We start from the raw sequence: 13,770 nt of genomic DNA, 5'->3' as shown, positions 1-13,770 counted from the left end.
CTACAATTTGTTCCTTCCCACTATTCGTCCCTACCTTCCCCAAGGGGGTTTCCAGAGCTGGAATAAATGACACTTGTAAAAATCACTTGAATTCTGTGGAAGAAGATATTACGTGAATCCAAACACCTTCTTAGGGCAACCTCCGATCTCTCATGCATTCAGTGGTGCGCCTATTAGGGAAGGCTGGAGGCTGAGAGGGAGGTGGCAGGGGAGGAATCCAAGGGGAGAGAAAGGGGAAGGGGATGGGGCGCTGTCTTCTCAAAAGCTGAGGCTTTGCTGACATCTAAAATAGCTCTGCGCAACGGGCTGCGAATTCAGACCTGCTCGTTAAGCCCAGCGGAGAACAGGGAGAGGAGCCTGCTGTGCTTGTATTAACTCTCCAAGCACCCTATGTGGAATTCTGTCTTAGGCTGACGTCTCTGACCAAGAAACAACAGAGGTTGTTTTTATTTTCTAATTTAATAAAAGCCTTTTGCTCACTTCCACGGGAAGCATAAGAACAACTCTGAGCTACTTCAAGTAAAAGGAAAATACTTACTGAGCACCTACTATACACCAGACACTGTGTAAGGAGCTTTACATCTGTTATGTCAGTGACATCTGACAAGTAACTAAGAACTGGGATCAGGGAAATGAGCAGAAACCAGAAAACAAAGACAGGTTTAAGGCAGAGGTCTTTTTTGTTACTCGCTAGAGAAAAGTACACTCGAAAGAATAACTGAAGTATCAAGTGGGACTGATGTGGGGTGACCCAGGTGCAAATTCCAAGTTTTTGAACTCCAAGAACTAGGGGGACCAAGGGGATGATCCTGGGCTTAACACATAAAGTTCACTCATTTAATAAACGGCTTCTGTTACACTCCCCTAATTATGATCTCCGTATGTTTCTTTTCCCTGACTTAGAGAAATGTAAAAATTACTATGTAGTCAAATCTATCAACGTTTCCCTTTACTGCTTCTCTTTTAGTTCATATGCATAGAAGACTTCACCCCAGCATCAGATACCAAATCACTTGGTACTTCCCTTGGCAGTCCAGTAGTTAAGATTCTGCGCTTCTACTGCAGGGGGCGTGGGTTCGATCCCTAGTCGGGGAACTAAGATCCTGCATGTCATGCAGTGCGGCCAAAAAAAAAAAGAGTCCTCTCCAGATAACAACTCATTTACTATTTGGAAGTATAAGCCTTCAGAACTTGCAATGCAGAAGGAGAGGTGAATACAAACTAAGATAAATATGGAAGGTAATGACTAACTGAAATTCAAATGAGTGGATCAAACTAGTGCTCAAGAAGTTCGAAGAGGAATGGAAAACAGGCGGAAGTGGTCCCATCTCTGTGTGTGTGTGTGTGTGTGTGTGTACATGCATTGGGAGAGGAAGTGGGTAAAGGATGAAGATACCAAGCAAGAGGGTTAAAGCATCAGTAACAGCCTTTGGAGATAGTTTACAAAGGGAAATAAAGAGGTGGGTTTGAGAAGGATGCATGAGGCGAGCATGTAAGAGGCCTTGAAGGTGAAATTAAGATTTACTATCATATTTTACAAGTTTTGTATTTTACACCAATTTAACAGGTACTGACCCCCTTAGAAGTGGTGATTTAGAGAGAAGATAAAGGATACCTTCAAAGAAGAAACCTAGACAAAACAGAGCAAACCAAGGTTATGGTACCCAGCAGACCCACACCCACAGAGCCCAGTGATGCACACTTCACCCCAAAAGAGACTGGTCTGCGCAGACCAGTCGGGTTCCCCGAGTCAGTCACGTACTTACCTCCTTCTGCTTCTTAATGATGACAGAAAATTCCGTGTATGGGATCTGTGGATTTAGCTCACATCCCATTAAAGTGGCTCCCTCATAATCCTTGATGTAGCCAACATATTTGGTTTTAGGGATTTTAATTTCTTTGGAGAAACCCTGCAAAGTCAATAATTTCATTTATATAGAGGCCTGTGCATCAAACATCCTCTCTGAGTGCTAACTATGTGCTAGGCCTGTCTTGGTGCCCAGCACAGGTCCAAGCTCTCATCCTATTATCCTGGGGAGAATTAGCATGAAACCCTTCCAAGAAGTTCAGAAACATCAAAAATCAACTGTGCAAATAGGAAGCAATTCAACATAAAAAATAAACCAGTAAAACACAAATAATATTAAAAAGTCTTTAACAAAAATGGCTATTAAGTAAAAATAAGGTTTAATTTTGCATTAAACTGCACAATTTCTCCCAAAGTAGACAGGGGGCCTCTAGGATGCTCCACAAATCAATAACTAACATTGATCTAAATTCTGAAAGCAAAATTTGTCCAAAAATATAGCAATAAGAACCTTGATGTTGAGGAAATGAAACACCTACTTGACAGGCAAAAAAATTCCAGACGGGCTTCCCTGGTGGCGCAGTGGTTAAGAATCTGCCTGACAATGCAAGGGACACGGGTTCGAGCCCTGGTCCAGGAAGATCCCACATGCCACGGAGCAACTAAGCCCGTGCGCCACAACTACTGAGCCTGTGCTCTAGAGCTCGCGAGCCACAACTACTGAGCCCACGTGACTAGAGCCCGTGCTCTGCAACAAGAAAAGCCACCGCAATGAGAAGCCCGCGTACCGCAACGAAGAGTAGCCCCGCTCCCCACAGCTAGAAAAAGCCCACGCGCAGCAACGAAGACCCAACGTAGCCAAAAATAAAATAAAATAAATAAATTTATTAAAAAACAGAAAAACTTCCAGACCATCACGACAGTGGTTGTTTCAGTGATATTAACGCTTTGCAGTATATTAATTTACATACTTTAAGCTGTAATAATACAGTTAGACAGGGCATATAGTCATATATCTATAACGACTTTCTTTATGGTGCCTATTTCAAATTTTTGCAGAAAATTACTTGGACTTTAAATTTCCTGCCTCCTCTTTTAGCAAAAACTTATTTTCCAAACAATTATTGACATCAGCCTCAAAGAGGACCACAGACAAGTCATTTAAGAAGCATGCCTGAGATTTCTTCTCTACAACGTTGTTACTGCCTAGGAAAGCTGACACTCAAGCCCCCAGTAAAACAAACCCATTGAGTTCTCTCTCGTGAGTTTTATTACAAAAGTCACAAAGGCATCCTAAAGAATGAGGAGAAAATAAATAGGAGGTTACTTCTCTGCCATCAGAGGAGTGAAAGCTTTCTAGTCATATAAGGACTTGTATTTTAAAAAGAGGTTAATAGACTGTATGTAATAAAATCTTTTAAATTCTGTACATTAAAAAAAATCCATAAGCAATGTGGAAAAACAAATGACAAACGGGAGAAAAATCATAAAATAAAAGGTTACTACCTTTATATATCTGAGTTCTCATAGATCAATATGAAAATAAATATTTTAATAGAAGAAGAGGCAAAATGCAATGAATTGGCAATTCAAAATAAGAAGAAATACAAAGGGGCAATGAACAAGGAAAAACAAGTCAAACCTCACAATAATCAAATAAATGCAAACATGCACAATTTGTCACCTAGGAAAGCGGTAAAAAATATATATTGTTTTCAATTATGAACTTGTTTCCTGAGCTCCCTTATACATTGCTGACAAGAGGAGAAATTATTTGGCAGTGCATAACAAAACCTTAAATACTTCTGGAAGCGCACATTCACACGTGGACACTTACTTAAAAAAATACCTAAATGTCCCCCAAATGTGGTATTGGTTTAATAAATTATTCTCCATTTACACAACAAAATTTCAGAGAAGCATCAAAAATCATATTTGAAAAGTCAGACTATATTAAGTTAAAAACGTAAGTGATTCAACTACATGCAATAATGAGCCAATTTTTGTATTTATATACAGACAAACGCACACAGAGAAAAAATACTAGAAGAGTATCTGTCAAAATGTTAACAGCAAATTTCTCTGGGTGGTAGAATTACAAGCAGTTTTTCTTCTTTTCTTTGTGCTTCATTTCATTTTCCAAAATTTCTACAGTAACTATCCATTACTTTCGTCATCAGAAAAGTAAATGGAAAATGTTTAGGAATTTAGAATTACAAAGCACTGTTAAAAAATATGTAGCAAAGTATAATCCTCAGAGTGCTGAGATGGAAACTTCTGACAGAAAGAACTAAGATGCAGCCAAGCTCCCAGCCACCTGTGTGCTGCTGGACCAGGATGGTCTGGAACCCCTTGTAAACATCAGAATTTCCTCTCTGCTGTCATAAATGAAGGTCTTCCAGGGACTGAATCTATTTCTCTCATTCATGGAGAACTCTAGTCCCCCAGCAATGGGAATTTCTCCTTAGCCTGGGGATAGCACATTATAGATGACGTTCATTCATTCACTCAACAAACATTTATTTAGTACTTACAATGTGTTGGTCATACCCTCTAGTCCAGACTGAAGCTTACCTCTGGCTTAAGGCTTGCAAAATAAATGGATGCCCCTCTTATAAGCAGAAAACAGTGGGGGGCGGAGGGTGGGTACTTATTTGCATGAAAGCTACCTGAGTGCATATTAAGAAAAGGAACGACAGAACAGGGTTGCACGTGAAAAAACCCACCTGCTTCTTGAAATATCCAATTGCATATTCATCTGCATAGGTGAGAAAGTTCAGGATGTCATGTTTTATGTGATATTCCTTCAAATGGTTCATCAGGTGTGTTCCATAGCCCTGTGGGCAAGTCAGTATGCAGACAAATATATTAGGTTCTGGAGAAAAGAAAGTCCCATATTTTCACTGGGAAATGTTGGCAAATTTAGGAGTATGTGTTGCCAGTATAACACCAACACCCTTCTTGCATTTCTGAACTTTGAAAATGAGCTGTAAAACCAAACAAATTCAAAATCCCTGAATGGAGATACAATCATCTTTGAAAATACAAGTTTCTGGCTCTTCGAAAAGAACACACCAAGGCTACAAGCTTCTCATTCAGTCCTAGAGATTACACATTGAATATTAATAAAGAGGTTTTTGGAATAAATACTGATTATGAATTTCTGCTTATGTTTAAAGTATTTGAGAACCTGAGATGAAAAGAGCAATGTAAATGAGAAAGGCTAATCTCTACTAGAATATTAACTAATCCAGGTGTTTCCTGCATACAACAAATCAGCAGTCCTTCCAAAGAACTGTATCATCACGTACATAGGGTTTTCAACTTGGTCTTATCAGACCTTTCCAAGCAGTCTGAGAAGCCCCGCACCTCTGAGTGAGCCAGAAGACATTAGGAAGTAACTAAAAATAGTGAACAATGTTAAATAAATTAATGATTGAAATATGAGAAAAAAAAGTAAGTACCAGATTTTTTGGTGATGTACAATGCTTGAAGAAAAATCTATAAATTTAAAGGGATGGTTTTAGAATCTCATAAAAAGAAGATGAAGGTAAACCCAAGCATCCACATACAAATATCTTCACATCAATATTTTAGAATTTGGTGACACACTTTTCTAAAGAACTCAAACATGCTCATAGGTATGTTATCATGGAACTACGGGCCCACAGGGGAGAAGGATCTTTGGAAGTCATCTGGTCTAATTCTATCCCATGTGACACTAGAAGTCTCCTGCCATCTACCTTGGAAACGTGAGCTGCTAGAACACCTCCAGTTTAGGGTGCTCGCTCAGTCCTTAGACCAATTAATTTTCAGCCACTGTTATGGTTGGGAAGTTCTTCCTATGTTCACCTGAGAATCTGACCCCTTGTTCCTTCTACCTATTGACCTTAGTTCTACTCCTAGAATAACAAAGACTGGTCCCTGCTTTTAACAACTCTCCAAACCCCTGAAAATTATCCTCCCTCACCCATGCCCATTCCTACCTCCCAGGTACGAAGCCAAGCTTCAGTTGTTCTTCATACGGCATGATCGGAAGACCCTTTCTCAATCTAGTCACACTTCTCAGGGCCGCACGGCAGGAGGTGAGCGGCAGGCGAGAAAGCGAAGCTTCATCTGCCGCACCCCATCACTCCCCATCACTCGCATTACCGCCTGAACATTCCCGCCACCCCTCCCACGGTCCGTGGAAAACTTGTCTTCCATGAAACTGGCCCCTGGTGCCAAAAAGGTTGGGGACCGCAGCTGTATAACAATACCCTTCTAAAGCATGGATCCCAAGACCAAGCATAATAATATTCAGGGGACAGTCTGCCCAGTACATAGGAGAAGTGTATTACCATCTCCCTATTCTGGAAATTATTCTTCCATTGATATTACCCATGGACATGTTAGCTTTTCCCAAACATATCACAACACTGACACATTGTGAGTTTGAATAAAACTCGGATGAAAAGACGAATGAAATCTCTCTCTTCTTGAGAAGATAGTAAAATGGGGAAGATAGACATATAGAACTCATAATTACATATACAACTGGCTGTTTAATATGGTAGCCACTAGCCATGTGTAGCTTTTGAGCGATGAAAATGTGACAAGTCCAAATGAGACATACAAGCGTAAAATACACACCAGGGGAAAAAACTCTCATTAATGACTTTTAAACTTATTACATGTTGAAATGGCAGTATTTTGGACACACTAGGTTAAATAGAAAATATCAAAATTAATTTCACCTGTTTCGTTTTACTTTTTTTTTAATACTATTGGAGATTTTTAAATTACACATGTGGCTTGCATTTGAGGCTCACAGATGTATTTTTATTGCACAGCACTGGTATAGAGTGATGTATTTGTACCTATAATAGAGAAAAAGGCTATAAGATATTTAAGAGGGAGAAGGAAAAGAAGATGTGTAAGCTAAGCCTTAAAGAAGTTTTGTCAAGTGGTAAGAAGACGGACTGGAAATCTAAATGTAAGGAAAAATAAACCTGTACAAAAGTATTATAAAAAGATACAGGAAAGTGGGTTTATAACCTAGGGATATAGAAAGGCTTCCTAAAGAAAATATAAAATGCGAAAGCACAAAAGACTGATTATTAAGTAGACTACTTCAAAGTTTAAAACTTCTTTTACAGATTTCATAAGCAATTTAAGATACCATAAACAAAATGACAAAATGGGACGGTATAGATATACAAGATATTATAAAAAATTAACATCAAGAATGCATAAATAATACCTTCGATAGGATCAATACAAAAAAAGATAAATCATCAAAGGAACAAGCAATAAATATAACCAAGAAAATTTAAAAAAAAGATGTTTGATCCCAATAGTAATCAGAGCACTCCATCATGAGATGCAATATTTCACTCAGCAATGTGCAAATTTCTTTAAGGCTGACAATACCCAGGGAAATGGCACTCTCCAGCACCACTGGTGAAAGTGTAAATTGGTAAACCCACTGAGAAGGGTGATCTGGAAGTAAGTTTTTAAATTGAGACTCTGGCCATAGCCATTCCTACAGCGATGCCACTTTTCAGTGTCCAGAAATCATTTCCAAACAGAGCACTGTTAGTGATAGAAAATAACTGGAAATAAATATGAATGTCTTCTATAGGGAACAGTTACATAAATTATGGTCTGTCTACATTAGGCAAATCTATATAAAAAGAATAAAGTAGTTCCATATTAGCATTGTCCGATAGGGATTTCTGCAACGATGGAGATATTCTTCATCTATGCTATCCAATATGGTAGCCACTAGTCACATGCAGCTACCGAGGACTTGAGTGACTAAGGAACTGAATTTTAAATTTTATTTAATTTTAATTGATCTAAATATACATTTAAATAACCACGTTTATGTACTAAAGTTGAAAGATCCCTAAGATATAATGGAAAGGTTTTTTTTCAATTATGTACAGTATGAATTCTAGTTATGTAAACAACAACACACCACACAGACAGGTACATGTCCATGTACATAATAGAGAGAAGCAACTAGAAGGATGCACACCAGGCTGACAATGACTGGACAGCAGGGGGAAGGGGGCATGGGATTTTTGCTTTCTCTGGAAATGTATCTGTGCATGACCTATGTAATTAAATACAATTTTTAAAGAAAAGTGGGGGGAAAAAAACTGGAGAAAAGGGAAGAGTTGGCTACTGCATGTGCACAAGAATAGTAATACCTAGGATTCAGTAAGAAATGTGTCATCTGATGAAACTCACTTTAACCTAGAAGTGAGTTTAACCTAGATGTGGTTGATGGAAGAGAGTTAGGCTTTCACTGTATACACCATCTTGTAAGCAGCTAATAGAACTATACATTTTCTCCCCTTCACCCACAATCCAAGGATTTTACTCAAGCAGAAAAATAATGGTTCTTTTGTAAATAGCTTCTCAAAACCTGCATAAGGTATTCTTCATCAACAGCCACTAATCTGTCATTTCTCCAAAGAAATTTTCCAGATTCCAACTGCTTGTGAGTAGGGACTGTGCCTTTTAACTTGAATCCTCTCTGTGTATTTCCTTGGTTAAAGAGGCACTAACAGTGTTAAGCTATTATATGCAAATGTTTAGATTTTTCACCCCAGAACTATTCCCCTCCTTTGTATGCCTTTATTTTCAACTATCACCAAAAGGATTCCTTTCCAAATCCACCTGGTAACTTCAGTGTTTATTTAAATACTTACTATGGTAAATTAAGTATTAGCCATGTAACTTTAAAGTTGCATATAATGTCAAACCCAAATAGTTCTTAGATAAGCTATTCCAAAACCAGGTGAGGAGCTTTAAGTAAATTCTCAAATGTTATCTTGCATGTGTTTTGAGCATGATAAATTCACATACAAATCTTATTTAAAGCATTCACAGGAATTTGTATATAAGCTTAGTCTCCAAAATGAGTACGTGCAAATTTTAAAGTATCATTTAGCCAAGATTTTTAATATCTCAAATCAAAATTGTAAACCTCCACTTAAGAACTTTCTGTGTTCACAAATAAGTGCTACCAGAATTGACTTCCATCACATGCATCCATTCTATCCAGTTTTGAAAGATTAATCTTCACTTTCTAAAACCAGTTAAGTCACTTACAAAAGGTGGCTTTTCTTGTAGTTTTCCCTACTCAGTTTGTAATGTTTGGCCGCCTTCCTTCAAGTCTTTAGAAAATTACATGGTTTGGGGGAAAAAATATACACTGCCCTTCTGGGAAGTAATAAGACAAAGCATCCAATTCATATTAAACAGCTTTAGTTTCCCTCTGGTATCCTAAAAGTGTCCAAGGCAACCTTAACCAACCTTTCCAAACAAGCTGCTTGGTGTAGCTTTCTTTGCAAACAAAAATTAGGCAATCTTCTGAAATTATAAACCAAGGACATATTTTCCAGCTCCTCTCCCTATGAAAAGCCAAACCAAATTTTTCTTTTAAGCAAGTTCCTAAATTCCGGACACTTACTGTTTCTCACTTTGGCTAGGGGGAAATAAACCTGTGATAAGCACAGCAACAGTACCATCTAAAGATATAGAGTCAAAGTTCCTTGAAAAAGAGCCAGAGATCGGTTTCAGGTAAATGTGGGCCCTCGCCTTCTCCGGTCAGAATGATGAATTTGATACTGATGAATTTTGTCTGTCCTTGGATGCTGAGTGCCGTGAGTCAAAGACAAAAAGCCCCATTTGTGCTTTGTGAGAGGAAACCACAGCAGCTGTTAATTGGCACCGTGACCACTACACAGAGGAGAGCTGTTAATGAAGCCAAAAGCACCCATGGCCCTGGTTTCAGCCGGCAGGCAGCTCATGATTCCTTCCAGAGATCCATTTTTGGTTTCTGTAACTGGCATGGCTTCACTGTAGCCGAAGAAGGCAACAATGCCCTTAGGCCCACACTGTCCAAGCCCAGTGAGCACCTGAAACGTGGCTAGTCCAAACTGACACAGGTGTGAGTGCGGAATACACTCTTGATTTCTGAGACTTAGTACCAATCAAAGAATGTAAAATGTCTCAATAATTCTCGGAGGCTGAGTACCTGTCGCAATGACAACACTTTGGATATACTGAGTAAAATAAAGTACAATGTTTTAGAATTATTTTTGCCTATTTTCTTTTTTTCATTTAATGTAGCTACCAGAAAATTCAAAATCACATACATGGCTCACATTTGCCCGTTTCATTATATATCACTGGACAACGTTGCCTTAGACCTGCCGATAATTTTTCTCAGCAGCCATCAAATCCTGAGCTACTTATCTTTCCACCAATTGCCGTATTTTTGCGTGATTTTAGGGCTCCCAAAGTACCAAATGAATTATAGCCTGAAGACACATTTCTGGTTCCACTTTCACAAACGCAGCAGAGGACGACACAACACAATCTAAATCTTTCTGACAACTGAGAATCTGATTTATTCCAGTCAGACTGCAATGCCAAGCACACTATCAATAAGACAGTCTGGCTCCTGGGGAGGAAGGGACCCATGCCAAGTACAATCGGGAAGGCAAATCAGCCACATACACACACACACACACACACTCCAGAAAGACCCACATTCCAAACCTGCATGAATATTTCTGAAACTCGGTAATAAATTTATTCAAATGTCATGACTTCCCCGACAGAATTTCTTTAGTCCTTGTCCCCCATTAGGCATAAGGTCATAGGAAATCTTTCTGAGGTGTGAGTCACCTAAATCATCTCCCTAATCCACATCGCACCACACCCCTTCTGGTGGTGCACTGTCCCCAGGTGTGTGTAGACACGTCTGCACGTGGAAATGATCAGTAACACTGAGACGTGTTTTCAAACATCTCTTCACTTGCTGTAAACTTTGCCTGAGTTGCACCAGGGGCTGTGTGGTGTCCCCAGACCCTGCGCCCAGGTCCAACAAAACCCGGTAGAGCCTGACTGTGGATACAAGGAAGCGTGTACGCTACACACACACACACACGCACACACACACACGCACTGAGAGGATGCTCCTGGGTCACGCTTACCTTGACTTGCTCATTGGAGGTTACAGCGCAGAAAACAATCTCTGTGAATCCTTGGGATGGGAACATTCGGAAACAGATACCACCAATAACACGGCCGTCTTTAATCAAAGCAAGGGTTTTGTGTTTCCTGAAAGAATAAGATTATGTGAAAGTTTTACCTCTCTTGGTTATACAAATACACTGTTTGGGGTGTTCCTCATGAACCAGGCAGGAAAAGCAGGGGTTGTTTCTTCCTGATTTTTCCACGGAAACCTCCTCCATCTCGCCAGACCATTCTTTACTGTGGACTTCTAGAGCAAGCTTGCCTGCCGGAGATGGCACCAGAGCTCCCGTGGGGACAAAGGCCAGCCACCTAAGGCGGCTCTGAGCTTACAAATAAAGAACACAGCGGGGCTTCCCTGGTGGCGCAGTGGTTGGGAGTCCGCCTGCCGATGCAGGGGACACGGGTTCGTGCCCTGGTCCGGGAAGACCCCACATGCCGCGGAGCGGCTGGGCCCGTGAGCCATGGCCGCTGCGCCTGCGCGTCTGGAGCCTCTGCTCTGCAACGGGAGAGGCCGCAACAGTGAGAGGCCCGCGTACCGCAAAAAAAAAAAAGAACAGAGCGTGTGGGGAGGTGCTGACTGGTGCTGCCACAGGGCCACCCCTGATGCCCACGGACCCACAGTGGGAGTCCAGAGGGAGAACACAAAGGCAGGGACAAACATGGTATGTGTTTCTGAAGAGTTTAGTCTCACTCAAAAACAGCACAGAAACAACGTGGAAAAGAAAACCAAATCCACAGGTACAATTTGCTAAAACCTGCATTCCAGAATCCTATCAGGGCTTCTGTCTAGAACGTCACTCTGAATAGTCCCATGCATGGATCACAATGCACACAGGCTACTGGGTTCCATGTGTTAAAATACTTTCAAGTAGGGAAGTTTACTTTTTTGTTTTTTGCTTTTTTTTTTTTTAATGTAATGGATTGTCAAAGTTAACCTGTCTAATACCCCAGTAATCTTCTCAGGGCTTACAGACCCTGGCAACAATGGTATCTAGTTAAGATACCAAAATCAAGAATATTTTGACTGTGAAAAAAATGGGACACCTTCTTAGCGTTTATATAGTCCTTCATTGCTGTAATGAATGACGCACAGGATGGTCACCAGCAACTTAAAATATAAAGCCTCATTAACAAAAAATTGACAAACTGTTTTAAAATTAATCTTAATGCCTTTAGCCATGGCAATTATCGTGATGCCACTCTGTATCCACAGTGTGACGAGAGGCAGCAGGACTCAGTGGGTGACTACGGCTATCTGAGTAGTTCCTCTTTCATTTAAAAGGGAAAAAAGGGGACAGGTGATCCCTGGTGATCCAGTGGTTCAGACTCGGCGCTTCCACTGCAAGGGGCACAGGTTCAATCCCTGGTCGGGGAACGAAGATCGCATGTGCCATGTGGCGTGGCCAAAAAATTTTAAAAAAAAGAAAGAAAGAAGGGGGAAAAAAGGGAGAAGAAAGAGCAGAGCACAACTTACGGGTCAAAGACAAGCCGTGTGATGTACTCCTTTGGCATCCGGGGCAGCTGATGGGAAAACACATTCTGCAGCCCCACCAGCCAAATCAGTATCTTCTTGTTGGGCTTCTGGTTCAGGGAATTGCCCACTACGTGAAATTCAATCACGCCCCTGCGCTCCTCCAGCCTTGCCGCTTCGTCTCTGGCTGAGTGTGCTGACAGAAAATTGGTCTGGGACGCAGGAGACAGGAAAACATTACACAGAGAGCTCTTCTCTTAAGACAGGAGGGATAGGACATAGCAATGCCTCTCTTCTGTGTTCTCATAAGACGCACATTTGTGGATTTTCAGGGTCCCAACCAACACACACAAGTTATGAAAACAAAATAGGTAGGCAGAGCATCTGGAGGGACCAGAGTATTCTACGTGTACACGGAGGTTTGGTGCAGATCAGGAGCCCCCAAACTGTCTGTAAAGGGCCAGGGAGCTCATATTTTAGATCTGCAAGTCATAACGCCTCTGTGGAAACTGGCCAACACTGTTGTAGGGCGAAAGCTGCCGCAGACAACACATAAACGACTGGGTGAAGCAGAATTCCAATAAAACTTTACTTAAAACCGGGGAAGGCAGACTGGATCTGGCCTGAGGGCTACAGTCTGCCGGCCCCTGGTTTTTAGGAACTCCATCTGGCTGAGCGTTATAGCACCCTCGGGATGACAGATCCCAGTACAGGCCCAATAGCGGCAGTCTTATTTATACTGTCAGCACCTCTTCCTGGAAGATGGTTTTCTTTACACAGGAGTCTCCGTTGACCACGCTCAACCACAGCTCACAGCACAACCTTGTGCCAGCACTCAGTGGGGTGCAGGTCAGTGTTCAAACAACAGCTCCCCAAGGGAGAAAAGCCCATTGGCGGCACATGCTCATTTCACTGGTCTATGGCGTTGCCCAGGGGCCCAGATGCCACTGTATTCAGTTTCAAGCTACCAACGTATTTAACAACCAGCACACAAAATTCCTGAAAATGTAACAGTTGCCTTGCGCACACCAGTACAAGTCAACTCCAGGACACTACTAAAGCCACCCAACACATCCTGAAATGTGTGACTGCATCCACATTTTATAGTTGAAAAAACTGAGCTAAACTAATCCGTGAAGTTACTAAAAACCCAGAAGACAAGTACACAAAAGGTACTACAGTCGTAAGCCCCCAGGTCTGCATATCTAGAAGGAAATGGGAAGAACAATTTTATAAGAAGATCTCTCGCTTAACAACATTCTGGTTCTCTGAATTATCTCACTACCATGAAATAAACCTCTAAGGAAACATGACACATTAAAAATGGATATTTTGATCTAGCAGAGCCGTAGTAAAAAAAATTTTAAAGAGGTTTTGCAAAATAATCTCCGAGCCATTTCTTCATTTTCTGGAAGCTGTCAGAAATGTCTTAAACTGCTTTGCCCCTAGAGAG

General features: G+C 40.9%; 1 protein-coding gene across 2 annotated transcripts in view; it reads right to left on the bottom strand.

Moving 5' to 3' along the window:
- The window catches only part of KAT2B (lysine acetyltransferase 2B), a 104,707-nt gene that overhangs the window by 13,558 nt on the left and 77,379 nt on the right, over window positions 1–13,770 (bottom strand). For both annotated transcript variants that reach the window (XM_082839235.1, XM_082839236.1), the window contains exons 10-13: window positions 12,321–12,529; window positions 10,804–10,930; window positions 4,534–4,644; window positions 1,767–1,910 (exon numbers count right to left, since the gene is read on the bottom strand). In XM_082839235.1, the coding sequence (XP_082695361.1) occupies window positions 1,767–1,910; window positions 4,534–4,644; window positions 10,804–10,930; window positions 12,321–12,529 (591 nt within the window). The remainder of the gene's footprint in view (window positions 1–1,766; window positions 1,911–4,533; window positions 4,645–10,803; window positions 10,931–12,320; window positions 12,530–13,770) is intronic.

Source organism: Leucopleurus acutus (genome assembly GCF_964270905.1).
Source record: "Leucopleurus acutus genome assembly, chromosome: 5".
NCBI lineage: Eukaryota > Metazoa > Chordata > Mammalia > Artiodactyla > Delphinidae > Leucopleurus > Leucopleurus acutus.
This window is presented reverse-complemented; position numbering and strand designations above follow the sequence as displayed.